We start from the raw sequence: 27,980 nt of genomic DNA, 5'->3' as shown, positions 1-27,980 counted from the left end.
AAGCAAACCAGTTACATTTAAGTAAACATATATGAACTAACATATAATTATACATAAAGTGGTCATAACTATAAATCTTATAAAACTCCTGAGGAAAAAAGCGTTACACCTTACACACACACACACACACGCACGCACGCACGCACGCACACGCGCGCGCGCGCACGCACGCACGCACGCACGCACGCACGCACGCACGCACGCACGCACGCACGCACGCACGCACACACACACACACACACACACACACACACACACACACACACACACACACACACAAATATTAGCATAATTATTTCTAGAATTATGCCTGTACTGACTTGATAAATGTTCCAATCGCAAAAAGCAAACTCCACAAAACATTTCTTTTATAACCACAAGGAGGCGCTGCACACCACACATTTAATTTCACTGATTTAGATCATACCTTCATGTGCATTTTCCTTTAGCTTAGTCTCTTTATTTATCAGGGGTCGCCACAGCGCAATGAACCGCCAACCTATCCAGCATATGTTTTACACAGCGGATGGCCTTCCAGCTGCAACCCAGTACTGGGAAACACCCATACACAATCACTCATACACTAACCAAATTAGTTTATTCAATTCCCCTATAGCGCATGTGTTTGGACGGTGTGGGAAACCGGAGCACCCGGAGGAAACCCACACCAACACAGGGAGAACATGCAAACTCCACACAGAAATGCCAACTGACCCAGAAGGGACTCAAACCAGCGACCTGCTTGCTGTGAGGTGAAAGTCCTAACCACTGAGCCTTTCGCATAGTTACAAAACACTGACAAATTTATGCAACAAAAAAGTGGTTCAGCCCTTTTGGTGCAGTAATGATTGATCTGAGTGTATATGGTTGATGAAACGCCAGCATATTATAACGCTGCTAATGAGAGTGTGTGGTTCGGTCAGGCTTACGCCGGGTGGTAATGATGATGGTGGTGATGATGGTGATGCTCATGATGGTGATGGTGTTCATGTCTTTGAGGAACGGGAATGACGCCTGCAGGATGAAGAGCCGTCCTGCAGTGTGAATCTCTATCCTGGGGGTTTCTGGACGGTGATGTAGTTTCTCGGGTTCGGGCACGCATGCGTTTGCTGGAGCTGTGCAGCAGAGGGTGCTGTTGCTGTTGGGACGGATGGCACCAGGTTATGGGGTGATGCCCGTGGAGTTTGCTGGGTTTGTTTGTAGCTGTGGTGTAACCCACAGATTTGCTGCGGCTGCGGAGAGACCGGAGAAAAGGGATGGATTTCCCAGAGGACTCCACAGGGATGGAGGTCTCAGGTTGAGAGCGGCGATGATGGACACGGGATGATGGGACGTCCTGTGGAGGCTCCTCTGCAGATGTTTCTGGAGTAATGAGAGTTGAAAAAATACATGCAAGATGGAATATACCGCTGAAGTCAAACGTCGAAAAGTTGAAGAATTTATTCAATATTTGGTAAACGATGATTAACAGAGCAAGGAATTTTTCACAGTAATTCCTATAATATTTTTTCTTCTGGATAAAGTCTCACTTGGTTTATTTCAGCTAGAATAAAAGTAGTTTTTAATTTTTTTTTAAACCATTTTAAGGTCAATATTATAGAGCATTTAGAGGGATGTAAACAAAAACAATGGTCCTTGTCCCAATTGCTATAGCTTCTGAGAATGCAAAAAACGCCATATATTGATAAATAAAATTATGATAGCTGTTTTAACTTTAAGTTACGATTGAATTGACTCTTGTTACAGTTATGAAATAGTTTCATAACGATATATGACCACACTGAAATGATCTATTAGCCCCCTTAAGCACTATTTTTTCGATTGTCAACTGTATAAAGTGCATCCACAGATTGTACAGATGTAACTATTAATTACATATTATAAATGATAAATGTTAACATCGCTCATGTATGTGAATGTGAACAGTTTCAGAACTGTGAAATGGTGGCAGCAAAACACTACAAATGCAACTCAATCTGAAAAATATTTAGCAAAATGTAAAGGATGAAGGTCAAGCTTTTACCTTCGAATCGAGAAGTGTAGTTCTCAATTCCAGCCAAATCCAGATAGTGGTTCCTGCGTTCTGTGTTTTCATCTACAGAGTAGTGCTTCCGCTCTGGAGCGCTCAACTGAACATCTGAGCCCAGTACTCTGACAGAAGAACATCATATCATTATGGTCATATTGTATTAATATTGTTGGTTAAAGTGCTGATACTTTTTGATCAAATATTTCATCAAAAATATTCCAGAATTATCATTCATTTAGTTTATTTTATTAGTCCCTTTATTAATCAGGGGCCACCACAGCGGAATGAACCGCCAACTTATCCAGCATATGCTTTACGCAGCGGATGACCTTCCAGCCGCAACGCATCACTGGGAAACATCCATACACACTCATTCGCACGCATACACTACGGCCAATTTAGCTTACCCAATTCACCTATATTGCATGTGTTTGGACTTGTGGGGGAAACCAGAGCACCCGGAGAAAACCCATGCGAACACAGGGAGAACATGCAAACTCCACACAGAAATGCCAACTGACCCAGCCAAGGCTCAAACCAGTGACCTTCTTGCCGTGAAGCAACAGTGCTACCCACTGCACCACCGCACCGACCACATTTTTTATTTTGATATATTTTTTAATTACAGCAGTTTACATTTTTACTGTATATTTTGTTAAATTAGTGGTTCATTCCGCTGTGGCGACGCCTGATAAATAAGGAATTATGTTAAAGGAAAATTAATAAATGAATGAATTTTGTGAAATTATTCTGCGGACAGCTATTTGAAGCTTTTTTTACACAGCAAATGTTACACAGAAATATGTGGCCTTGACACATAACTGAAAAACGTATGTTTAACTTCAAGTGCTGCAATAACTAAAACTAAACCCGACCCTTATGAATAAAGAGACTAAGCCGAAGGAAAATGCACATTGATGCAAAATCATGATCAAATATGATCAAAATCAGTGAAATTAAATGTGTGGTGTGCAGCGCCTCCTTGTGGTTATAAAAGAAATGTTTTGTGGAGTTCGCTTTTTGCAATTGAAACATTTATAAAGTCAGTACAGGCATAATTCTAGAAGTAATTATGCTATTATTTGTGTGTGTGTGTGTGTGTGTGTGTGTGTGTGTGTGTGTGTGTGTGTGTGTGTGTGTGCGTGTGCGTGTGCGTGTGCGTGTGTGTGTGTGTGATGAATAAATGAATGAATGAATGAATGAATGAATTCTAAAATAGTCAATAAATAATAATAAAGTGACACTAGCTGTTTATCATACATTTTATAATATTATAAATGAAATTAGTTTAATACAAATACATTTTGGAAAACGTTGAATCATGTCTTATCTCAATTTATATAATATTTGCTGGAACTGCAACTATTTGAAAATCTGGAGTCTTGAGGGTTCCTAACAAGTAAATACTGAGTAAGTCACCTTTAAAGTTGTCAAAAGTTCTCAGCAATACACATTACTAATCAAAGAATTTGTTTTTATATATTAACAGTGGAACCTTCACAAAATGTCTTGATGAAACATGATCTTTAATTAATATTCAAATGATTTTCACCAAAATAAAACACTTTTTATAACAGGGGTGTCCAAACCCGGTGTCCTGGAGAGTTTAGCTCCAACCCTAATCAAACACACCTGAAGCAGCCAATCAAGCTCTTACTACATATACTAGAAACTTCCTGGCAGGTGTGTTGAAGCAAGTTGGAGCTAAACTCAGCAGGACACTGGCCCTCCAGGACCAAGTTTGGACACCTCTGTTTTATAACAATGTAAATATTTTTAATGTTACTTCCACAAATATATCTGTGCAACATAAGACAAGACTCACATATAAAAATACTGAAAAATAAAATAAATATATTAATAGTTATATAAAATAATATATATAACATTATAATTATTCATTCATTCATTCATTTATTAGGGGTCGCCACAGCGGAATGAACCTCCAACTATTCCGGCATATGTTTTATGCAGCAGATGCCCTTCCAGCCACAACCCAGTACTGAGAAACACTCATACACTCTCAGATTCACACACACTCATACACTACGGCAAATTTAGTTTATTCAATTAATAGCGCATGTGTTTGGACTGTGTGAGAAACCGGAGCACCCGGAGGAAATCCACGTCAACACGGGGAGAACATGCAAACTCCACACAAAAATGCCAACTGGCCCAGCTGGGACTCGAACCAGCGACCTTCTTGCTGTGAGGTGACAGTGCTAACGACTGAGCCACCGTGCCGCCCCAAACATCATAATTATTCGCCATTTTATTTCACTGTGCAAATAATTCAAGTTCTGTCATAAAATCTTCCCACTTATGACTGAAGAATAAAAACTGACCTGATTTGCGTATTCTCTGCATGGTGTACTGCCTCGTCCACCTGATCCCGCTCATTCAGAGAAATCCCAGCATCTCACGGTGGACAAAAGAAAAATCAAGTCAGTAAGAATGCGTGATATAATGATTATTTCAGTGGAGAGATCAAACACCTCCTCCACTTAACAGATGTGGCCATTTGTGCTCTGTGTTTTAGTTTAAGCGTGACCTATTATGCTCCATTTTACAAGATGTAAAATAAGTCTCTTGATGTCTCTAGAGAGAGTGTGTGTGTGTGTGTGTGTGTGTGTGTGAAGTTTCTGCTCAAAAAAACCCACAAGTAATGTTTTATAACTCTTTGAAACTGCCCCCTTTTAGGCTTTGATCCTAATTGTGCAGTTTTGGTGACTGTCGCTTTAAATTCAAATGAGATTGTGCTCTTTTCAGAAGAGGGCGGAGACAAATGCATGTGTGTCAGTATAGCGGCAGATTCAAAACAGGACTAACGTTATCTCTGTGAATAACTGAAAACGGGCGTAGCAACCGGGGGGGACAGGGGGGATCTGTCCCCCCCACTTTTAGAGACAGACCATTTAGAAACAGGTGATTAATAATTATATGAACGTATGATCTCGTACAGCCGTCCGCCCCAAAATTAAAATGTCTGCTACAGCCCTGACTGAAAATGTCAAAAAGAATCTTCAGCAGGTGAAAACTCTAGTGGCGGACGGACGGCTGCTTCTCACTCAGGGCTGTTTATGCTAATGAGGCAGAGATCATCACTAATGGGCGGGGCTTTCCCACTCTGATGACACGTACAAAGGGAGAATGTCAATCAAAGTGTTTCTGCAGACTGTTTTTATCAAGTGTGATTATAAAAAATACAACTAATACATTTTTCCCATTAGAGACTGGTTATATTCACACACTGCTGCCGCACAACTGTGTTTAAACCCCTTATGACAGTGATTTTTGCATAATAGTTGCTCTTTAATGCTCACCTTTCCTGTATGTCTTTCTGCTGGTCAGTGGAGTGACGCTCAGCTTGACACGCAGGGTTGTGCCATTGCTGAGCACCAGCTGTTTGACTGAAGCTTCAACCAGCTCACAGATCGTCTGCATCAAGCTCAATTTATTCTGCAATAAAGAAAAATCAACATCTCGATGTTGTGTTTATGCTTATATAGTTGATGTCAAATTTATTAGCCCTCCTACAAACCTTGAATTCTTTTAAAAATGTTTCCTGAGTGCTGTATTTCTCAAAACATCATACTTTTAATATTATATATTATTTTTTATCAAACATAATTCATTTTCTTCTAGGCTTAGTCCCTTTATTACTCTGGGGTCGCCACAGCGGAATGAACCGCCAATTTATCCAGCACATGTTTTACGCAGAGGATGTTTTCCAGCTGCAACCCATCACTGGGAAACATCCATACACACTCATTTACATACATACACTACAGACAATTTAGCTTAACCAATTTACCTATAGCGCATGTCTTTGGACCGTAGGGGAAACCGGAGCACCCAGAGGAAACCCAGCCGAGGCTCGAACCAGCAATATTTAAACTAATTTCTAATAACTGATTTCTTATGTCTTTGCCATGATGACAGTACATAGTATTTTTGTAGTTATCTTTCAGCTTAAAGTGCACTTTAAAGGCTTAACTAGGTTAATTAGGCAAGTTAGGGTAATTAGGCAAGTCATTTTATAACAGTGGTTTGTTCTGTAGACAACTGAAAAGAAATATTAGTTAAGGAGGCTAATAATATTGACCTGAAAATGATTTGAAAAAATTTAAAAACAAAACAAATAAGACTTTCTCTAGAAGAAAAAATATTATAGGAAATACTGTGAAAAATTCCTTGCTCTGTTAAACATCGTTTGGGAAATATTTGAAAAAGAATAAATATTTCAGGGCTAATCATTTTTGCCTTCAACTCTATATACTCTGTCAATACTGAGGATAACTCCTCTGTATCCTCTGTCAACTCTATATCCTCTGTCAATTACCTCTCTATTTATTTTCCCATTGTTGTCCAAATCGTACAGTGTAATCATCCACTCTTGCTGATTTTCATCCGAGACGGACCCATTACACTCCTTTTCCTAATGTCGACAGAGCAAGAATGAAGAGAAAGCATTTACTATCATGGTTTAACTCAAGAACACAATGCACACAGGTAAAATCATTACTCAAAATTATCTATTTTTATTTCATACTTTTATTTAACTGAGGCATTCAATAGAAAAGAAATTTTAAATGTTACTAAATAAATTCAGCTTTTTTTAACTTTTTATTTAACCAATAATACAACATGTAATGTTTTCTAGAATGCATTTTTATTCTATTTATAATTAAAAAAAACAATTCTTGAGTAGTGAGAATGATTTCTTATGGACCATGTGACACTAAAGACCAGAGCAAAGATGCTGAAAATGTAGCATTGCTTCACAGAAAAAAAAGAAATAAATTGAAGTAATGTTAAAAAATGTTTTACTAAATGTTATAAATATTTCACAAGTTTAATGTGTCGAACAAACTGGTGAGAAATTAAGACAAAGGTGCAGTATGTAAGTTAGACACCCAGTGGTTGAACTAGGTATTGCATTCCTGGATCAAAACAAACGCAAGTGCAAGTTGCCAGATTGAGGACCAACAGGAGGGAGTTTGATATCGAGACTAAAGGCTGATTTAAATTGTGTTCTATATAAAAGCAACGGCACGCGATAGAGGGAATATTCTCCGTATTAAAAGGAGTTTTTATTCTAACCAACACCTCGAATTTATATTTTAGAAACGGCTTTTATCTCTTACAGCTGAACAACAGAAAACTGACAATGATCACCTCAGGTACACCTCATGTACTTTATTCAGTGTTAAATGCTAATAATGTGAGTTTGAATGCCATTTCACATCACATTTATTGCCATATACTGAAAGCAGCAGCAGATAGTTCACCTCAGATCTGGAAAATGAACTTTAGAACTGACTCAGAGCAAGCCAACACATATCAGTGATTCAGCATGTATATTTAATAATCTTAAAGAGGTTTAATATGTATCAATTAGATTATAAACCTTACCATTTCGTGAGTGAGTGCATATTCTGTGCTTCTTTATGGCTGTATTTCAATTTCTGTCATGTTTCGTCTGGTGCAAACAGCCCAATTTCTAATCACAGCAAATCTCGTCACGTAGCGTGTTGTTAGGACACGGGGTTACAATGTAACCTGCTCATCTAATGTTTACGTTTGTAACATTTATATCATTTGCTAATTAATAACTTCATGTGGAACTCTCAATCTACTATCCAACGGAGGTCGCATTTTGGTCACAGACACATGCTTTGAGAGCCTCTCTGAATGAATGAATGAAATATGCAAGTTCCCACCAAGGTAACGCTGGTGCTGAAATATGATTGGCTAAACTGGCAGTGGGCTGGTTAAAATAAACAAAACAAAGACAGTCGTTCTGGCACATAAATCAAATTTTGAAAGCAGAATATCATACTTCAGCATTGTTTTTCAGATAAACAAGAATGTTAGCATGTTACTGAAATATCTACAAACATATTATAGTATTGGTATGGTAAAAAAAATTAAATAAAAAGAAAATCCTGCAAAATCCTAGCTTTAGAATCTAATTAATAAGTAAAGTCGAGCCTGATATTTACAGTCTAGAATACAATTTTGTGACTTTAAAACACTTACATCAGTCTTCCCACTTCTCTTCACTGAGTCTTTGTGTTGATGCTGCCGCCCAGTTTCAGGACAAGAAAGAAAAGATTGAGAAGTCTCCAATAATCTCTGTGGTGGCAGCGTTACTAAAGAAAAATACAGTAATATTAATGTTAAAAATCTTACAAAAACAGCTTTTTCATTTTCAAACCATCAAAACGTTTAATATCAGTAATTTAATGTCAACACTGAATATTTTTATATTTAATTAATTTATTTTCATTTATGATTCAATGCAATCAAACTTGAAGTCTTATAAAGGTCTTATGAAGTGAAATGATCAGTCTGTGTTAGAAACTGAGCATTAATTGTAGCATTACCACCTTTAATCCACAACAAGCAAATCAGATATTTGTTTAAGGTCTAAAGGAATCAGATTGCAGAAAAACGTGTAAATAATGTAGATTTTCTTGAATAGACCAAACAATTCACTTCCTTAAGATATCACCAAAAGCCATAGGTATTAATTTTGTGTTGCCTGTATGTATTTATTTTTGACTTTTTCTGTGATATTAGTAAGCACTGAACCAACGACCACACGTTCAGCTAAAAAAGCTTTAATGTTCAACTGAAGGAAAGAGTCTTGAATGTGTTGAGGATTAGTTTTTTTAAAGGAATAGTTCACCCAAAGATAAAACTTTCCTCACTATTTACTCACACTCAAGTGTGATAGGTGTTAAAGCCACTTAATACTTCATATTAAGTGTCCTTAACTACTATGTACTTGCAGCAAGATGTAAATACAATGCACTTAGTGTGTTCATAATGTATTCCAGAACACTTGAGGTGGGATACGGGTCAGGCTTGGGGGTATGGGTAGATTCATGGGCATTGCTAGGCCTATTTTTTGGAGGGGGGGTATTTATTATTGTGATTCAGATCATGAAATATTTGAACTAGCCTGTAGGTTTAAAGATATATATATTTAAATTTGCTGTATAATAGAAAAGTGGCAGTTTTATTTATTCAATACATGGAAACACAAAATGCACTTAAATATAGAGAGTGCTTTTTACATTCAGAACTCAAATGGCTATCCCTGTTTCTGCAGTACAGTGGAATACTGCTAGTTTAGCATACAACCCTACCATATTAAACATTTTAACTTTTATTAATTTCTTACTATTAAATTACAAGTTATAAATGTAATATTAAGCTATATATATATATATATATATATATATATATATATATACATATATATATATATATATAGCTTAATATTACATATATTAAGATATAATATGTATATATATATATAGAGAGAGAGAGAGCTTAATATTACATTTATATATATATATATATATATATATATATATATATATATATATATATATATATATATATATATATATATATATATATATATATATATATATACACATTTATTATTATTTTTTTTTTTTTACCTCAGTAGCTGAGCCCCCCTACAATGAAAATCCTAAAATCGCCCCTGGGTAGATTTCAGGGTGGGTTAATGTGTAAGGGATGGTCAACAGCGTAATTATAAACGTAGTTACAGAAATTAAGTACAGATGTATTTCCATGCAGGTATTTAATAGATCATAAGAACAATACAAAAACATGTATTTATACAATGAGTACATTGCAACGAATGATTAATTTCAGTGTAAGTACATATTAGTTAAGGCCACTTAATGTAAGTGGAACCAAAAAGCAATCCTTTAAGGGTATAAGGTTGCATTTATTGTAATAAATGACTGGATTAGTCTGTATATGTTTAATAGACAAAGGAGCTGTTTGTGAGTGAGTTTGGTCTCAGCGCTGGACTTACCCTGCAGGGAACAGTAATGATCTGACAGACGATCCTCTTCTGCTTCTCTAGCACACAGGTCCTTGAGTTAAAGAGGCAAAAGCAGATCATTTAAACACTGCACATCCAAAGATAACAGCTATTGTGTGCAGTGAAGAGTGTTAGAATTAGACTACACTGGATAACAGCTAATGCTATTGTCTTTAGAACAGGGACATCATTTCCACTGGGGACACTTCTCGAAATCCCGTTTGTGATATTTTTATGATTGTTTTAACTATGTTTTAGCTATTGTCATTACTATAACTAGTTTATGATTAACTCTTCTGCGTGTGCATGCATTCATGTCCAAGCACTAAAATAAACAAAGTTAAATAGGCTTAAGTGAAAGTTCTAATGAGCAGACAATCAAAAAAAATCCAAAGCTTTATTTGCATTTGAGGAGATTGACGGTGTTGATGTCTGATTCTTTGGGATGCATGTGGAAGAATATGGCTCAGAGTGTCCACCATCTAATCAAAGACGGGTTTACATATATTATCTGGACAGTGTCCACTTCTTTCAGCCACGCTGTCTAAGGCTGTACTCACACTAGGTACAGTTGCCTTGAACTGTGCCGAAGCGTGCTTCTCTCCCTCTCCTCTCCCCTGACGGCCTGCACTAATACTGCATTTTGCCTTTCAAGCTTGAGCACACTTTATCATCAATGATGCGACTATTCAGTTTAACAGGAAGAGAAGCGCTCTCTCTCAGCACAGCGGACATTGCTTTAGTTATATCGTTGTAGAGTGGAGGAACTATGACATCAATTTGTGTGCAAAAACCCGGAAGCGAGTTAGCATTTTAGCAGTTCTGGTTCCCTCGTCCCAAAGTCAATGGGTTTTTTCAATGGGATTTCAGTTAAATCGTTTAAATAAGGTTCGTGGCTGACACAAACTCAGGATACTTTCACGTTTTACTCTACGACTTAAAACACATCAGTTACATCACACTCTTGAGTTTTTAAATCGGTTACGCTTCTTTAAAAGGACAGTTGCTATTAAGTTGCTAAATGGGACTACAGGCGGTGTCGGAGACATTATACGCTATCGAGCTGATCTCGTCTGGAGCGCAGATCGCTTGTGTTGGCCATTTGGATTTGTTTGTTATTTAAAGGGCACCTAGGTTACCCCTTTTTCAGATTTAATATAAGTGTTTTGCGTCTCCAGAATGTGTCTGTAAAGTTTCAGCTCAAAACACCCATCAGATTTTTCATTATACCTTTTGCAAGATTCCATTTGATACATTTTTGCACTAGGGGGCGGTTTTGTAGTACTGCTCCTTTAAGGCTAGTCCTCCCCGCCTATCGTTTCTACGCGCTTTTCTGCATGCCTTAATCTCCTCCCTCGGCTGCGTCAGACAACAGACAGACTTAAAGGAAGCAGATCTCATGTAGCGTTTGTGAGAAATACTACAGTAAGAACTTTACCAATGAGTATTTGTTGTGCAGTTGCATAGACGAGTCACACACAATGTCGTTACAAAGTTCACGCACACACACAGATACACAGCGCACACACGCACACACACAGACAGACAGAGAGAGAGACAGAGCGCGTTTAGCTTTGCACTCTTTATGCACGCAAATGTGACAGGATACAGGTAAATCTCCACTGCTGTATGCATATCTGTTATGTTAATGTACAAAATAAACCTGATTTAACGTCCACATAATTGTTCTGACACGCGGCTGTGCTGATGAAGTAAAGCTGAAGTAAATCGCTGTACTTCATTACACACATGCTCCGTTTTAAAACATGTTAAACTTGTGAAACTCACTGTTGATCACATTTGATGATGATTGATGATCCTAGCGAACTGAACAGACCTTTTATTCCCAGTTGCTTTGTGCACGTCTGGTCTTGTTGATATGATTATACACGTGACTACCGGGACATGTTAATACGCACAGCTGTCAATCAATATTGAGGGTGGGGGGACCCCACTCCTACGTCAAGTTGCGGTCGATCTGAAAACTACTCCAATTGGTCCACCGTTTTTATGTTGTTAAATTGAAAAAAAAAAGGACTGGGTGTGTTTATTTCACCCCAATATGACGGTCTATACACTATACCTACACACATGTCTGTCCAAACAGCTTGAAAAGTCGATTTTTCACAATAGGTGCCCTTTAAGTATTTTCATGAATAGTATATTATAGTTTGTAGTATTTTTCTAATTGGGAATTTATATTGTGTGTAGATAATGCCTTCACTTGTAAAGACTGTCAAAACAGATTCATTTGTTGATCATTTATTTTAATTGAACGATATAATGAAGAGACTGCTCACCAGTGCAGCCTGTCTCTTTCCTGCTCTCAGTAATGCAAACGTGTAAATAAACGTGTGAGAAATACGTACATATTAACGTCATTTTAACGTGATCAAAGGATTTTTCCTCGGTTTTTTGTTCATCCGAACACATTTAACTCCATCATAACTGCAATATTTACACTGCTCAAAATGTTAGCAGATGTGACTGTATGGGCTGCTTTTCAATGTACTTCGTGACAAAAAAAGAATATTGAATGTTGTTCTGTGTCCATGATGGAACTTGCAGTCGTCTGTTACTAAGGTAAGTGGGCTGTGTGCATGCGAGCGATACACTTATTTAAATATGTCTGATAATAATACTATGTAGGCACATTTATACAGTTTCAAAACTTTTACAACAACCGTAAAGCAAAACAAAATGTATTTCCCAGGTAAAAAACTATCCAAAATATTTGTTTATAATAAAGAGCTTATTATTTGCAATCTTCGAAAAGCCTATGGGAAAATCCTATGGGGATTTTATCAAGGGAACCAGTTTTATGCTAGCAGCCGATTAGCCTACAAGGTGACGTCATAGTTCCTCCACTCTATAGTCGTTTGGGATGCAGTGACAGAGTAAAACATTTTGCAGAAAAGATCCACAACATTTGATGCTCATATATTATCATAAAGTCATCGTGCTGCAGGTATTAGGAGGTTTGCTGAAGGTGCAGCGGAGGGTTTGTATCTTTAATAAACTATGACAGTTCACTAATTGTAAATTAAGAATAATTAATAAATCTATATTAAACAATCGCTTAAAAGTGACGTTGCGTCTTCAGTTTCAGGCTCAGGCTCATTTTGCACTCACAATACAAGCGTACTGCGCCAAAGCCCAACCGAACCGCGCTCTGGCACACCTCTTCCAAATGGGCCAGGACCGGTTAACTGAACCACACCTGAGCCCGCTTCAGTGCACTCACACTGGAAAACATGCCTGGGCACGGTTCAGATAGCATAGTGTGAGTGCACCCTAAGAACAGACGTGTACCATAAAATCCGTATAGGATATCTAGATTATGCTAAAAGACAAGTGTTTTGAAATGATTGAATGACACATTCAACACAAGCTCACTGTGAAAACGTACCCCCGTATACATTTCTGGAGATCACGAATTATGTAGCCAGAGATACGTACGACTGCATTTCGTCTTTAAAACGAACGCTGGTATGATGCCGCCAACGGTTTCTGTTTCTTTTCGCGCTACAAGCTGACCGCTTACCTCCATGTGGACAGCTTTTCCACTGTTACCAGTTTGCATTTGCTGCAGACTTGAGACGCATAGAGGAGTTGACCGCAACGACGGGTTTGAGTCTGGTGAAGAACGGTTCCAGAAAGCAGGTAAGACAAAAGACAAAAAAATAAAATAAACATGTAAATAACAGGGTGAGAATGTGGTAAGATATAAAAACGTAGTAAAAAAAAAAGGCGAGGACTTTCCTTTTTCTGGATTGCTTTTAAAAACACTATTGGTTGAGTTTAGGGAAGTGGGTGGGCTTAGGGAAGGAGGAGGGTTGGGTTTAGGGAAGGAGGAGGGTGGGTCAGTCGATTGGTCAGTCAGTCGGTCATTCAGTCAGTCGACAGCGGCCTCAGGTGGATTTACGTGAGAACAGCAGGCGAGAATGGCACTTCCGGAAGAAATTTAAGATCAGAAAAAGCGTACACAGCAGCCACTGGTGGATTCGCGAAAACAAAACCTGTAAAAAAACATAGCTCCTGGGACTTATTTCGTGATCTCCATAAATGTGTACAGCGGTATGTATCTATAATGAGCATGGGTCGGACACATTACCTAAATGTTAGGTTAGAATGAAATTAATGTTTGTTTAAACAACCTAATTATTTCCTGGATTCTGTATCATCACCATAGACCCTAATGCAGGGGTGTCCAAAGTCGGTCCTGGAGGGCCGGTGTCCTGCTGACTTTAGCTCCAACTTGCTTCAACACACCTGCCTGGAAGTTTCTAGTATACTAAGAGGTTGATTAGCTAGCCCAGGTTTGTTTAATTAGGGTTAAAGCTAAACTCTTCAGGACACCGGCCCTCCAGGACCGAGTGTGGACACCCCTGGCCTAAAGGAATGAAATGCAGGAAATGGGATTTAAATCGAAAACATTTACCCCCATTTTTTTGTCCACCCCTCACTTCTCCAACCAAAGTTACACCCTTGCTTAAGAGGATCAACATCTGTAAAATGATAGATCAACATGCATGATCTATGATCCTTTGCATTTCTAAGTCAGATTGTATATAATTTGTGTAGAAAACCTGTTTTTGAGCTGGAAAAGCGGCCCCCGTAATGAATTCAGCAGGAACGGGGGGGGGGGGGGGGGATGGGGGGGGGGGGTTAGTTTAGTTCATTCTTTGCACTCCTGTGGTCTTAAACTCAATTGTTTCCAGACACATCGCAGTGCTGGTTTCAGAGGGAGGAAGTGAATTAAACTCCATGACAAAACAGCTTAACATCATCTGCAATCCTTCCTGACTCCACTCTGTCCCTGTTATTCCAGCATGAAACACCACTGCACATGTGCTTCAGGAAAATATCAGATGCACTCCTTATCTTTTTCTGCATTAAAAGTACAAAATATTTATTCAGTGTACTTTTTAAACTGTTCATCAATGTATGTTTCATTTGCGAGAAAATTAAATCACATGCTGAAAAAATCTGCACTGTATCTTTAAAAACTTGCAAATCAGAAAAACGTTAACTAGATATTTGCTGTAATCTTATGAATCAGCGAATCATTAATTCAGGACTCGTTCTGACAGGATCATTTGATTCAGTGAATCATTAAGAGGAAACTCGCTCTGACTGGATCAGGTGAATCAATGAATCGTTAACTGCAGACTCATTCTGACTGAATCAGCTGAATCATTCACTACGTTTACATGGACATCAGTAATCGAATCAATGTGTTAATTTGAATAAGACAATAATAAGACTAAGGTGTTTACATGAGTTGCTTTTTGAATGTTCCTTTCATGATCTCGTTTTACATGTTATAGCACATAATTCGATTAACGTCATCGCGTCATCGCACTATCCACATTTCCTCTGGATTTTCATGTAATTTCAGGTGTTTCGTTTTTAATTTGTCGACTTTAACTGCAGTTTGGCACTTTCACTTTCATTCAGGAACATTTAATTGCATGCCCCCGTGACAAACGAGAAATTGGAAGTGAATATGAACTGCTGGAGGAGTGTAGTTTTAATGGAATTTTACAACACGCCGTATGGGGAAAAAACCCTCAGCATTTCGTGATGCAGGTGTCTGTGGTCCTTCACTGACTCGGTAGGTACAGAGAATAGTGTCAAACAGCCGTGTGTGTATAGACCAGGGGTTTCAAACTGCCAGGCTGGGCAATAATATCCAGCTGCAGGCCCGCAGAACCACACACATTTCAGGCACACACGATGTAGGCAAACCATATATGGTTACGATGGATGTTAATGTTATTAACGTCTTCTCGGACATCGTCATCAATCTATTTTATATATACTGTTAATAAATATTGCACACAATATAAACAATGTTTATCATTTCACAAATTTTGCGATCGAGATGGGCGAATGGGGAGCATTGTTTCCGATCGCCATTCAATATAATAGACAGAACAGTTTTCTATCAGTCATCATAGATGATCAGTCATTTTTATCTGACAATATATGAGTCAATATAGCAGATACTCGTTTGCTGGCCTTGCTGAACGATCTAAATTGGACAGGTTTAATTTATATAATGAATTCATTTATAATGAAGGAAATGATAGCAAGTTAATATAGGCAATAATACATCTTTATATGTAATAAAAATATATATATGTATGTATAGCATATATTAATATTTTACTCAAGCGATTTAATAGTATTTATTTGCTTAATTCTCTAATAACTTTTTATTATTGATTTCCCAATTCCCAAATTAAATACTATAGTAATTTATAGTAAGCAAAATATTGTTTTTGAACCATAAAGTACTGCTAATTTGTTGTAATTATAGTTGCAATTAAATTAGCAATACAAACAAATAAACTGTTAATAATTAATTTAAATAAAAAATATATATATATATATATATATATATATATATATATATATATATATATATATATATATATATATATATAAAACTAACAGTTGCTACAGTTTAGCTAAATATAGTAGTTTATAATCAGTTAAGATAATCAGTTTATAACTATATTGTTTAAAATAATTAACTATAGTATTCATTTTAATGTGACACATTATTGTTTGCTTTTATATTTACAACAAAGCTAAGTATGATAATATTAAGATCCTAAATTAGTTTATTACACTTAATCGTACAATTAGACTGTCTATTATGTTTTCTTTGTGTATGTGGACATGTGAATAAAATCACGTGTTTGACTAATTATTTTTATTTACATAATTAAGTTCAGAAACTGCAAAGATGTTAAAATGATCGTTACGATATAATAATGATATAATGACTGAAATGGGAAATCATATTTGTGAAATTCAACAGGTGGCGATAATGCTCTAAAGGAGTTAGTTAGTTACCATATATGGTTTGCCTAGACGTGTGGTGCTAGATTGTGTGTGCCTGAAACGTGTGTGGTTTGCGGGTCTGCAGTTGGATATATCTCAGCCCGCGGGCCATTTGCGGCCCTTCATTTGACTTCAACTGACGTCAAAAATTTTACGAGATATTGAGAAGAACTATTGCCAGTAAAGTCAACAAAGTTACCCAAACTCTATTCTGCTGTCTTACGCTATCTGTTAAACTTTTGATGAAGCAACAATCGATCGGGACATAATAATTATTATTATGCCTATTATTAAATAGTAGTAATTTCATAGCAATTTAAAACTACCCCTTCAATATGTACAACAAAAAAAAAAAAAGAAAACGGAAGAGCTTTGGTACTCTGGTGAAGAATGTCAATTGACAAGAGTGCATCAATCCGGTGTTCACTTTTTTCTTGTGTTTGAGTGTTAAAACACCTCTCCAATAAACTGTCAGTCACTGATATGACCCCCGCCAATTTGAGTTTGAGGACTCCTGGTATAGACTATCCTGTCGCAAAATGCATCGAAAATCCTACACGGTGGTAATATTTTGATTGCGGTGTTTACATGTGTGTACTGCACTTTAATAATGCCACTAAAATTGGCATACTCACCATATCTTATTCTGATTTCTGCTTAGCTTGATTATGACCTTAATCAGATTAAATTAGTCGAAAATCTCTGTTTACATGGTAGACTCTTAATCAGAGTGTTGTCTTAATCATATTAAAATCTGATTATTGGTGTCCATCTAAACGCGCTCACTGAGTCATTAAACAGAGACTTGCTCTGACTGGATCACTTGAATCAGTGAATCCTTAACTGGAGACTTGTTCTGACCTAATCATCTAAATCAGTGAGTCCTTAACTGGAAATTGGCTCCGACTGGATCAGATGAATCATTAAATGGAGATTGCCTTAGCTGGGTCATTTAAATTAATAAACTTAATCAACATCGGTGAGTGGGAGAAAAAACACACCCTACTCCATCACATTACAGTGGGTCCTAGTTTAATGTCAGTAAATAAAAAAAGGACTTGTGTTTTTATAACTCCAGTATGACTGTGGACACACTATAACTACACACAGTTCTGTCCAAACAACTTACAAAAGTTGATATCGCCATAGAGTTTACCTTACTCCTGTAAACGTCATTTAATGAAACTAACATCATCTCCCAATTGTAATTTCTGCTCAGAGAATGTCATAGGTACATACAAACCAGTGGTGTAGTCCTAAACAAAAAATGTGGTGTACTATTACCCACCCAACCCGCCCATGCTGTTTCATAATTTTACCTGAACGCTTTAGGCGAGACATCATTCAGTTGACTTCGAAAAACTCACGAATGCCACTAATTGCAACAAATTAAGATAGAATTAAAAAATAACATTTGGTATACAGTTAAAGGGGATGCGAATACACGTCAATTAGGCACGTCTAATAAGCAAAACAAGTGAGTATACCGAGGGGTATACGCAATTATTGATCCTCAGAAGTTGTAATACCCAAACAGCTAGTGGAAAAAAGTAGGCATACTGAGTATATGTGCGTATAGCCCCGACTACACCACTGATACAAACATTTTTTTGGGATTGTCCTGAAGTGGATAACTTTTGGCAATGTGTCACTGACCTTGAAGGATGAACTGGAATCAGACATATTTACTTTAAATGATGATTCCTCCTTTGACTTTTCTTTATTTCAGATAATAATTATTATTTTCTGCTCTAACAGCAGCTAAAAAAATGTTAGCTTTAATATTAAATATTAAAATTAATTAAATATATATATATATATATATATATATATATATAATATATATATAATATATAAAATTCAATTAAAAAGTAAATTAAATAATAATTTACTATACTATTTACTATTATTTAAAAGTAATATAAAATTTAATTTAATTAAAAAAATGTAAATAATATTAAATTAAATTAAAAATAAATTAAACTAAAATAAATATAAAAATAAATAAATTATATAAAAATAAAAATAAATAACTAAAATTTTAATACAAAATAATAAAATAATATAAATAATAATAAAAGTAAATAAAATTAAATTAAATAATATAATATATAATTTTACCTGAGCGTGTCAGTGAGACAGATCATCATTCATTCAGTTGACTTCGAAAAACAACAAATTAAGATGAGAATTAAAAATAACATTTGGTATACCGTTAAAGGGGATGCGCGAATACACGTAAATTAGGCACGTCTAATAAGCAAAAACAAGTGAGTATACCGAGGGTATATGCAATTATTGATCCTCAGAAGTTGTAATACCCAAACAGCTAGTGTACAAAAGTAGGCATACTGAGTATACGTGCGTATAGCCCCGACTACACCACTCATACAAAAATATGTGTTGGGATAGTCCTGAAGTGAATAACTTTTGGCAAATGTGTCACTGACCTTGAAGGATATATACTGGAATCAGACCTATTTTCTTTTAAATGATGATTCCTCCTTTGACTTTTCTTTATTTCAGATAATAATTACTATTTTCCGCTCTAAAAGCAGCTAAAAAAAAAATGTTAGCTTTACGTTGGCAGCTTCCCTGGACCGGAAACACTGGAAGTAAATGTTCTTGGACATTGCAAATATGGAACTGTCTGTGGCGCTTCTACAAAAACTATTACCATCATGGATATGTGCAATAATTAAGATAAAAGATATGCTATTGTGATTTTTTTTCTTCATTTTATTTACCCCATGTGTAAACGTCCAGTGTATCTACCTTTGTTAAAAGTGTTCTTGTAAGAAGTTAAATGCAGAGGCAAACTTATTTATTTACTTTAGTTATTTATTTATATGTATTGTAACTTATCTCCTTTTTTTTCTCTTTTATTTATTTATTTATTTATTATCATTATTCTCTGTTTTCTTGTTTTGGCTCTGATATTGTTTCCTTTTTGTTTATTTTCGCTAGGGGTGGGTGGGGTATCAACAGAAAATGTAGTTTGCTATTCTTGTAACAATGCATGCTAGATTATTTCCAACTGTTCAATAAAAATTGACCACAAAAAAAGTAGATTTTGCATCATAGGTGCCCTTTAAAGGTTTATAATACTTTCCAGAAATCAATCTTTGCGCATCTATAAATGCATAACCTTTCCTCCCTCTACTAATCACATCTTTTGCAAGCAAAACACATCCAACTGTGCGAGCAATCTCTCTGCGTCATGCAGAACCTGCCGTCTGACAGCAGGCTGAAGAACAAAGGCTGTGTTAGTGGATGAGTGATCTATCAGAGTCTGCCAGTGATTTCTGTCATCATGATGGCAGAGTCTCAGCCACGCTCTGGCCGGCTTCAGGCCCTTTGATCTGGGCTCAGATTTCAAGCTCAGAGGGCTTTATCCGGGTGTCAGACGGCCCTTAGCCCTGACTCCAGTGAAAATGCTTTTCTTGGCTTAAAAATTTTTGTCTCATTTCTCATCCAAATATCTAAAAATAATATCAAGAAGCAGTTTCTAGACGAGTAAAAGTCCAAATGAACTAATACTACCTTATTTTAAAGTATTACCAGTGAGTTTTTCCTTAAAACAAGCTAAACAATCTGCATTAGGGTTAAGTAAAATAAACTTACAACAAACTGAAAACCAGAACGATGCTACTACTATTACCCTCACTTGCAGATAATTTAGCTTGTTTTAAGGAAAAACGTACTTAATTTTGGCTCAATGTTTCTTGAAAACCAAATCTGGACAAGAAACGAGACAAAAGCTCTGAGTAAGAAAAGCATTTCTTGTGGTGATGTGGGCTTTTTTTTTTTGCAATTGACAAGTAACAAAGCAGTCTGCACTCACCTGATTTATCAAAAAGGATAACAGGAGAAAAGAAAAACAAACGTTTCGGATGTGAGCTTTCATCAGTGTAATGATTCTTCAACTCTGCTTACGTGGCAGTGTGTATATACACGCAGACATTTCAGGTGTTCACAATTAGTTTGAGCCTCATCTCAATGAGCTCTTGAATAAATCTTGAATAAAAAGGTTTATGCATCAGGAAAAGAAAAAAAGCGGAAAAATAATTAAAATAAATAAATATATAATAAATAAATAAAATGTATATATGTATAAATATATATATAAAATTTAATTAAAAAGTTATTAAATTTAAATAATATCAAATAAAATAATATCAATTTAATTTTATAAAAAAAATTTAAAAATAATATTAAATTGAATTCAACTAAAAATAAATTAAATATATAAATATAAATAAAATAATATAAAAAATATCAAATAAAATAAATAAAAATGTAATAAAAAAATAATAAAAATATAAAAATATATACAATAATAAAAGAATATAAAGTAATACTTTAAATAAAATAATATAAAATAAATGAGTTAAGCTGAGTGTAGTAAATTAAAAATTAAACGTATTTCAAACTAAAAGAGAGATTGTTTTACTTACCCACAGGCAGAGATCATTTAGCTTACTTAACTCCTTAATTTGGACTATTTCTGAAAAACTTAACCATTTTTTTGCAAGTCTAGAAAATTTTTTTGATTTCAGTATTTTTAGATATTTGTACTTGGAAATGAGACAAAAACTCTAAGTAAGAAAAGCATTTGCTGCAGTGCCTGAGCTTCACAACAGTACCTGGCTTTGTTTTCTCTCCCCTCCTGTTACCAAAGGCCTGGATGAACCCCTTATTACATGCTGAGAGAGAGAGAAAGACATGCGGTCTGATAATCAGTCAGATGAGGAGTACAATCCTGCCTCATGGTGCTAGAATATCTAACAGCATTAGCGTAAAATGTGAATCCTTCACGCGATTGACTTTATCCTTCAGGGTTTTTGGAGTAAACTCTAAAGCAATCTAATATACACATGCACTTTGGTCAATTTAAATGTATTTACTCTTCTTTTTTATTTATTTTTGCATAAAGTATTGAATTTTATATTAGAACTGACTGTAAATGTTATTTCTGCTTAATAAATGTTGGGATACGGGAAAGTACATTCTGAAATATTATATGATTTAATATTATATACTGCTCTCTGGGTTTTGCAATATAATTAATATTAAAAAACACAAATTTGGATGGCACGGTGGCTCAGTGGTTAGCAAGAAGGTTGCTGGTTCGAGTCCCAGCTGGACCAGTTGGCATTTCTGCGTGGAGTTTGCATGTTGTTGGTGTGGGTTTCCCCCACAGTACAAACAAATGCGCTATAGGGTGAATGTGAATGAACTAGAATTGGCCGTAGTGTATGAGTGTGTGTGTGGAATAAGAGTGTGTATGGGTGTTTCCCAGTACTAGGTTGTGCTTGAAAGGGCAATCCACTGGGCGTAACTTATACTTCTGCGTCAAGCGCACACGTATGCTCCGGCACAGCCTGCGTGCGGTCGCATAGTCCTCGCTGTGGCTGACGCTGACCTCAAAAAATGTAACTACATGTCGCACTGACACAAAGCGCAAGCTCTGTGAACGGCTTGGTAGTGAGTGTGGGCGGTGCTGAGAGCCACGAGTCCGATGGAGCAAGTGTTTACAAGTGTCGATTTCTGTGAAGGAGCTCCAGATTGCAGTCTTTGCGTTTACCATTTGATTAACGTTGTTGCACGTCATCAACATTAAATTGTTACAATGCTGTTTAGCGTGGTTTGGTTTTTAAAATGGGGCTAAGTCGGCGTCAGTGGTGTAGTGGTTAATGCGTCGACACGATGCAAGCGTGCTCGCAGCGACCCGAGTTCGATTCCCACCTCGCGGTCCTATGCCGATCCTTCCCCTCTCTCTGCTCCCCATGCTTTAGTGTCATACTCTATACTGTCCTATACAATAAAAGGTGAAAAAAGCCCTAAAAAAATAAAATGAAAAAAAAAACAGCTAAAATTGATAATCATATGCGAGTCGACTAAACATGTCATTCGTTGATCAGAGTTACAAGGTGTTGTTTTTCCACAAATTGATAGTGAAATGTACAGACGGCTTCATTGCTGTCATTTACGATGCAACATGGACACTTTCACACTTTTAAAATTACTTGTGGCTTTGTTTATCTCTATAAAAGGTTACAAAAACAATGAGATGGACATCATTTACAGAACGTGACCTGATATCTGTTATCTAGACAAACATCCCATCTAAAAAAATCCACTTTTTAAAATAGCTGCATCGTGCATGACATTTACCACAATGAAGCTGTGCGTCAGGTTAGGACTTGACACACTTGAACATCTTCACAGCCAGTGATAGAATTCAGAATACAGAGTTAAGTTATTTTAAAGGTTATTAAGAGTTATTTTAATTTGGTGAACTAATATCCACACTTCAGTTTATGCTAAAACTTTCAGTGAACTGAAGATTTGTTTGTTAAAGGGGTAGTTCACCCAAAATGAAAAATTACTCCAATTTACTCACTCCAGTTTTCTTTCTTCTGTGCAAACAAAAGAAGATATTTTGAAGAAAGCTGAAAACTGTAACCATTGACTTAGATAGTAGGAAAAACAAATAGCATTGAAGAACTTGGCCCCCCCTCTGTAAAACAGTGGCCCCACCTTGGCCCCTGCCTTTAAAAAGTTCCTAACTCCGCCACTGATCAGAGCTAAGCTAAAATAAATCTGTTATAGAAATGAGTTATTAAAACTATTGTTTAGAAATGTGTTTAAAAAAAATCTTCATTCGTTGAACAGAAATTGGGGAAAAAGCATACAGGGAGGCTAATAATTCTGACTTCGACTGTATGTACAGTTGTTGTCTAATTAAGACGCTGTTCCTTTCATGCCGCGGGTCAAAGTCAGGGACACTGAAAGCTCTTAGTCAAAGGAGTCTCTGTTCTCATCAATACTTTCTTTCACCCTTTTATTCTCTATTAAACTTCAAAGGATGTAAGGAAGGGAGTGCATGTGTGTGTGTGTGTGTGTGTGTGTGTGTGTGTATATATAGAATAGAGCGCATGCTGTGACACTGACAGTTATGTTTTATTTAATTATCTTATTAAGTATTATTACCTCTGCTTATTTATAACACTCAAAATGTGTTGAATCAGTAAAACCCTAACACAGAAACATCAGTAAAAAGGGTGTGAAAATAAGTTGCAGAGTAACAGATTGACTGACTCTGGACTGTTCTTTTGACATTTAAAGGGATGGTTCACTCAAAAATGAACATTTACTCACTATTTGTTCACCCTCAAATGGTTTCAAACCTTTATGAGTTTCTTCCTTCTGTCTACAAAAGAGGATAATTTGAAGAAAGCTGGAAATGTGTAGCCGTTGTCTTCCATAGTGTGAAATATTATGGAAGTCAATGGTTGCAGGTTTCTGACATTTTTCAAATATCCTCTGTTGTGTTCACAGAAGATTGAAAAAGGTTTTCAACGTTTCTCAATGCTAATCACCAACCCTGACCACCGAATTAGACATTTGACACACATAAAGAGCAATCAAAGAGCTTCAGCGTATATCTGCTCATCTCCATTCACAGCTCTCCTCCCACAAACACACCTCCTTTATCCCTCCTACAACTATTTTTCCCATCACAGCCTCCCTCTGTTTTCAAAACCAATAGCAGATGTGTGGTGGGGGGCTGCGCTCAAAGACCCTGCTGTTCTGGCTGTCGGCCATATGCATTTCACACAGTGAAGAAGGCTCCAAGAAAACCAGAGAAAAGCAAAGACAGGGAGAAGACTATAGGCATGGGATGATAACTGGTTTCAAGGTTTACCGCGGTTTGGAAAAGTCAAAGTTTTAAAATCACTAAAATTTTCTCTTATAGTGTTCCAACAGTATATTCAAGTTTGTTTTGTTTTGTAGCTTTTTCTTTTAGTTATTTAGCCCATGATTCAGGAAACATTGAAAACAGATCACTTATTTCACCAATATCCAAAGGTGCTATAGACCTGAACAGTGCCGTGGCTTCACTTTATATCCAAGAAAAAAAGATGTTAAAACATGTTAAAAATGTGTTTTTGACACTAATGACAATGTACACTCAACGGCCACTTTAGGTACACCTTTAGCCTACACTTACTAGTCATTAGGTACACCTTACTGGTATCGAGTTTGGACCCCCTTTTGTCTTCAGAACTGCTTTAATCCTTCATGGCATAGATTAAACAAGGTACTCTAAATATTCCTCAGAGATTTTAGTCCATATTGACATGATAGCATCACACAGGTTGCTGCAGATTTCTCGGCTGCACATCTATGATGCGAATCTCCCATTCCACCACATCCCATAGGTGCTCTATTGGATTAAGTTCTGGTGACTGTGGAGGCCATTGAGTACATGAACTCATTGTCATGTTCAAGAAACCAGTTTGAGATGATTCACATTTTATGGCATGGCACGTTATCCTGCTGGAAGTAGCCATCAGAAGATGAGAACAGTTTAGTCATAAAGGGATGGTCATGGTCAGCAACAATACTCAGGTAAGCTGTTGACACGATGCTCAATTGGTACAAATGGGCCCAAAGTGTGCCAGGAAAATATCCCCCACACCATTACACCACCAGCCTGAACTGTTGATACAAAGCATCAACAAGACATTTGCACCCATAGAACTGCCACTCACTGGATATTTTCTCTTTTTCAGACCATTCTCTGTAAAACCAGTAAATCACAGTAGATCAGCAGTTTCTGAAATACTCATACCAGCCTGAAATCCCCTTTCTTCCCATTCTGATGCTCGGTTTGAACTGCAGCAGATCGTCTTGACCATGTCTACATGCCTAAATGCATTGAGTTGCTGCCATGTGATTGGCTGATTAGAAATTTGCGTTAACAAGGAGCTGGACAGGTGTACCTAATAAAGTGGCCAGTGACTGTATATTGTTCAGTGGAGAAAAACTTTGGTTTTTTTTACCCAGACATGTATTAAAAGAACATATTTTTGAGAAGTAATCACAATACTGTGATATTTTTATCCAAGCTTATCATACTGTCGGAATCTTATACCAGCCCATGCCTAGAAGAGACCCAACACCATTTCATAAGAGAGATTGTTCTGTAAATATGGAAATGTTGAAGACTTTTCTGCTGACTAACATTAATACTTTTTTCATTTCAGTTTTAAATATGCAATGCACATATTAAGTTCCCAGAGAATCAAACATCAATCAGAACAGCAACACTTACAGCTTATACATTATATTAATTAATCTATTGTAAATCACGCCTTCAAACAAAGATAAGCTAATGTACCAGTTACATAATGTGGATTTATGTAAGATTATCTACATAAATGTAAGATTTTTTTAGCAACATCCTTTTAAAAAGCAGGTATTGACAATATAAAATGTTAAGCACACTGCAAAACTGTTTATTTACGGTTGTGAATTGCATTATGGGATGTTGATCTCTGCTCTACCACCTTTTGATAAAGAAAATTCAACCGTGCATTTTAACAAAGTTACTATTACTAAGGTTTTAGTAGTTTGAGACAATGTATTGTGCAATAAATAATAATATATAAAGAATTACATCTGTAAAATGACTGACGTCTGTAAAAAGTACTGGCAGTTTATTATCAGGTGTTGTTTCATAATTTACAACATCAAACCAGACAATATATCACTTTAAACTATCCCAAATGTCACTAAAAGTCACTTTTTCTAACTTTTCAACATCCAAAGCTGTTGGAGGAAAGATCAAGGTCCCACAATGCAATTAAAAAGTATAATTAAATAATAATAATAAAAACACCAATCACAATATATGGAAAATTGTTCATTTATGGATATTTTATATCCTTATAAATATACTGCTCAAAAAATAAAGGGAACACTTTGAGTTAAATTGTGTTGTTTAAGTGTTCCCTTTATTTTTTTGTGCTGTAATATATATATATATATATATATATATATATATATATATATATATACATATATCAAATAAATAAAAGAATATAAAGATAATAATGAAAATAAAAATATATCAACACTCTTAAGAATATTTACCACAGCTTTTACTACAAATAGAAGCCAATATATGAACACTGTTTATTTTAGTAAAACTACTGAACCATAAATCAACCACGATTTTGCAACATTAACCTGTTTATGGTAAAAAGTATTCTTAATTTCTTCGTCACACTTTACAATACGGTTAGATTTGTTTATGTAATAACCAAGAACAATCTCGTACAGCATTTAATGATCATCGTTCAACTTTAACTTATTAAAATCTAAATTTACCCTTGTTAACATGCACTGTGAGTTACTATCTAAGAACGACCAAATGCATTTCCAATAACTAACCTTAACAAACATGAATAAATACAGTAATAAATGCTGTTCGTTGTTTTAATCATATTTTGTTCAACATTTTGTAAAGTGAAATCAATTTTTGTACACCACAATGACAACAACTATACATTTATCTACTGTAAAACTGCCTATTTAATCTTTAATAATGTTAGTAATACATCATAATAGTTTGTTACCACTGAAAGGCTATGATCAACCCATTGACTACTTCATAGGTTTACATCTGGTATATACAGTCACAAAAAGGTGATTAGTCCTAGACATTAAAAATGAACTTCTTTGTTATCTTTACATATGCAAAGATACATTTATACCACTTTACAATTAGTTTGTATTAGTTAATGCATTTACTAACACGAACAAACAATGAATAATACATTTATTACAGTATTTGATCATGTTAGTTAACGTAAAATACAGTTGTTAGTTCATGTTAACTCATAGTGCATTACCCAATGTTAATAAGCATGAATTTGGATGTTAATAATGCATTAGTAAATGTTGAACTATGGATAATAAATGCTAGTTTTGTTTATTCATAGTTCACGTTACTGAATACATTAACTAATAATTAACCTTATTGTAAAGTGTGACCGATGAATTGTATTGAAACAAAAGTGACTTTACCTGCTTGTTTCTGTCCGATTCACCACTACAGTCAATCTCCTTAAAAGCATCTCCTATTGCAAAAACAAAACCATTTTAATACCTCTGTAATTAAAGTCACATGGCAGAAGTAATAAGTTCAGTAAAGCTATGCAACACCTTACCTTCAGGGTTTTCTCTCCGTTTACAAGCTAGAAGCGAAGTAAAAACGAGAATTAGATTAAAGTGTATTGATACTGTCTGACATGAAAGGCAAAGTATCTTACCAGGTTTTGATTGCAGCTTTCCCATGTTGATTCTTCCTATTGGATAAACTAAAGAGCGAACATTTCAAGAACATCTTCGATACCATGGTCCTGGATA

The 27,980-nt window shown here is 35.9% G+C and overlaps 1 protein-coding gene across 3 annotated transcripts; it reads right to left on the bottom strand.

Moving 5' to 3' along the window:
- Nucleotides 1-222: 222 nt before the first annotated feature.
- On the bottom strand, nucleotides 223-27,980 carry LOC130246484 (protein naked cuticle homolog 2-like). 3 transcript variants are annotated; one of them, XM_056479462.1, is made up of 11 exons: nucleotides 27,884-27,980; nucleotides 27,782-27,808; nucleotides 27,639-27,691; nucleotides 21,404-21,463; nucleotides 9,894-9,954; nucleotides 8,072-8,184; nucleotides 6,372-6,467; nucleotides 5,353-5,488; nucleotides 4,375-4,447; nucleotides 2,024-2,151; nucleotides 223-1,362 (listed from the first exon to the last, which is right to left on the bottom strand). In XM_056479462.1, the coding sequence occupies exons 1-11, from the start codon at nucleotides 27,906-27,908 to the stop codon at nucleotides 926-928; spliced, it is 1,209 nt and encodes a 402-aa protein (XP_056335437.1). In that variant the 5' UTR covers nucleotides 27,909-27,980; the 3' UTR covers nucleotides 223-925. The 3 variants fall into 3 exon arrangements, with proteins under 3 accessions (XP_056335437.1, XP_056335439.1, XP_056335438.1); XM_056479464.1 differs by lacking the exon at nucleotides 6,372-6,467; XM_056479463.1 differs by lacking the exon at nucleotides 21,404-21,463.

Source organism: Danio aesculapii, chromosome 19 (assembly GCF_903798145.1).
Source record: "Danio aesculapii chromosome 19, fDanAes4.1, whole genome shotgun sequence".
NCBI lineage: Eukaryota > Metazoa > Chordata > Actinopteri > Cypriniformes > Danionidae > Danio > Danio aesculapii.
Note: the sequence above shows the minus strand (reverse complement) of the source record. Positions and strands in the feature narration are given on the sequence as shown.

Excerpts from the sequence above, each read along its gene's own strand:
- LOC130246484 (XM_056479462.1), bottom strand. The coding sequence starts at position 27,908 with ATGGGAAAGCTGCAATCAAAACCTG. Across the intron at positions 2,152-4,374 it reads GCAGAGAATACGCAAATCAG|AGTACTGGGCTCAGATGTTC; the intron begins GTCAGTTTTTAT and ends TTCTTCTGTCAG. Across the intron at positions 1,363-2,023 it reads CTACACTTCTCGATTCGAAG|AAACATCTGCAGAGGAGCCT; the intron begins GTAAAAGCTTGA and ends TCATTACTCCAG.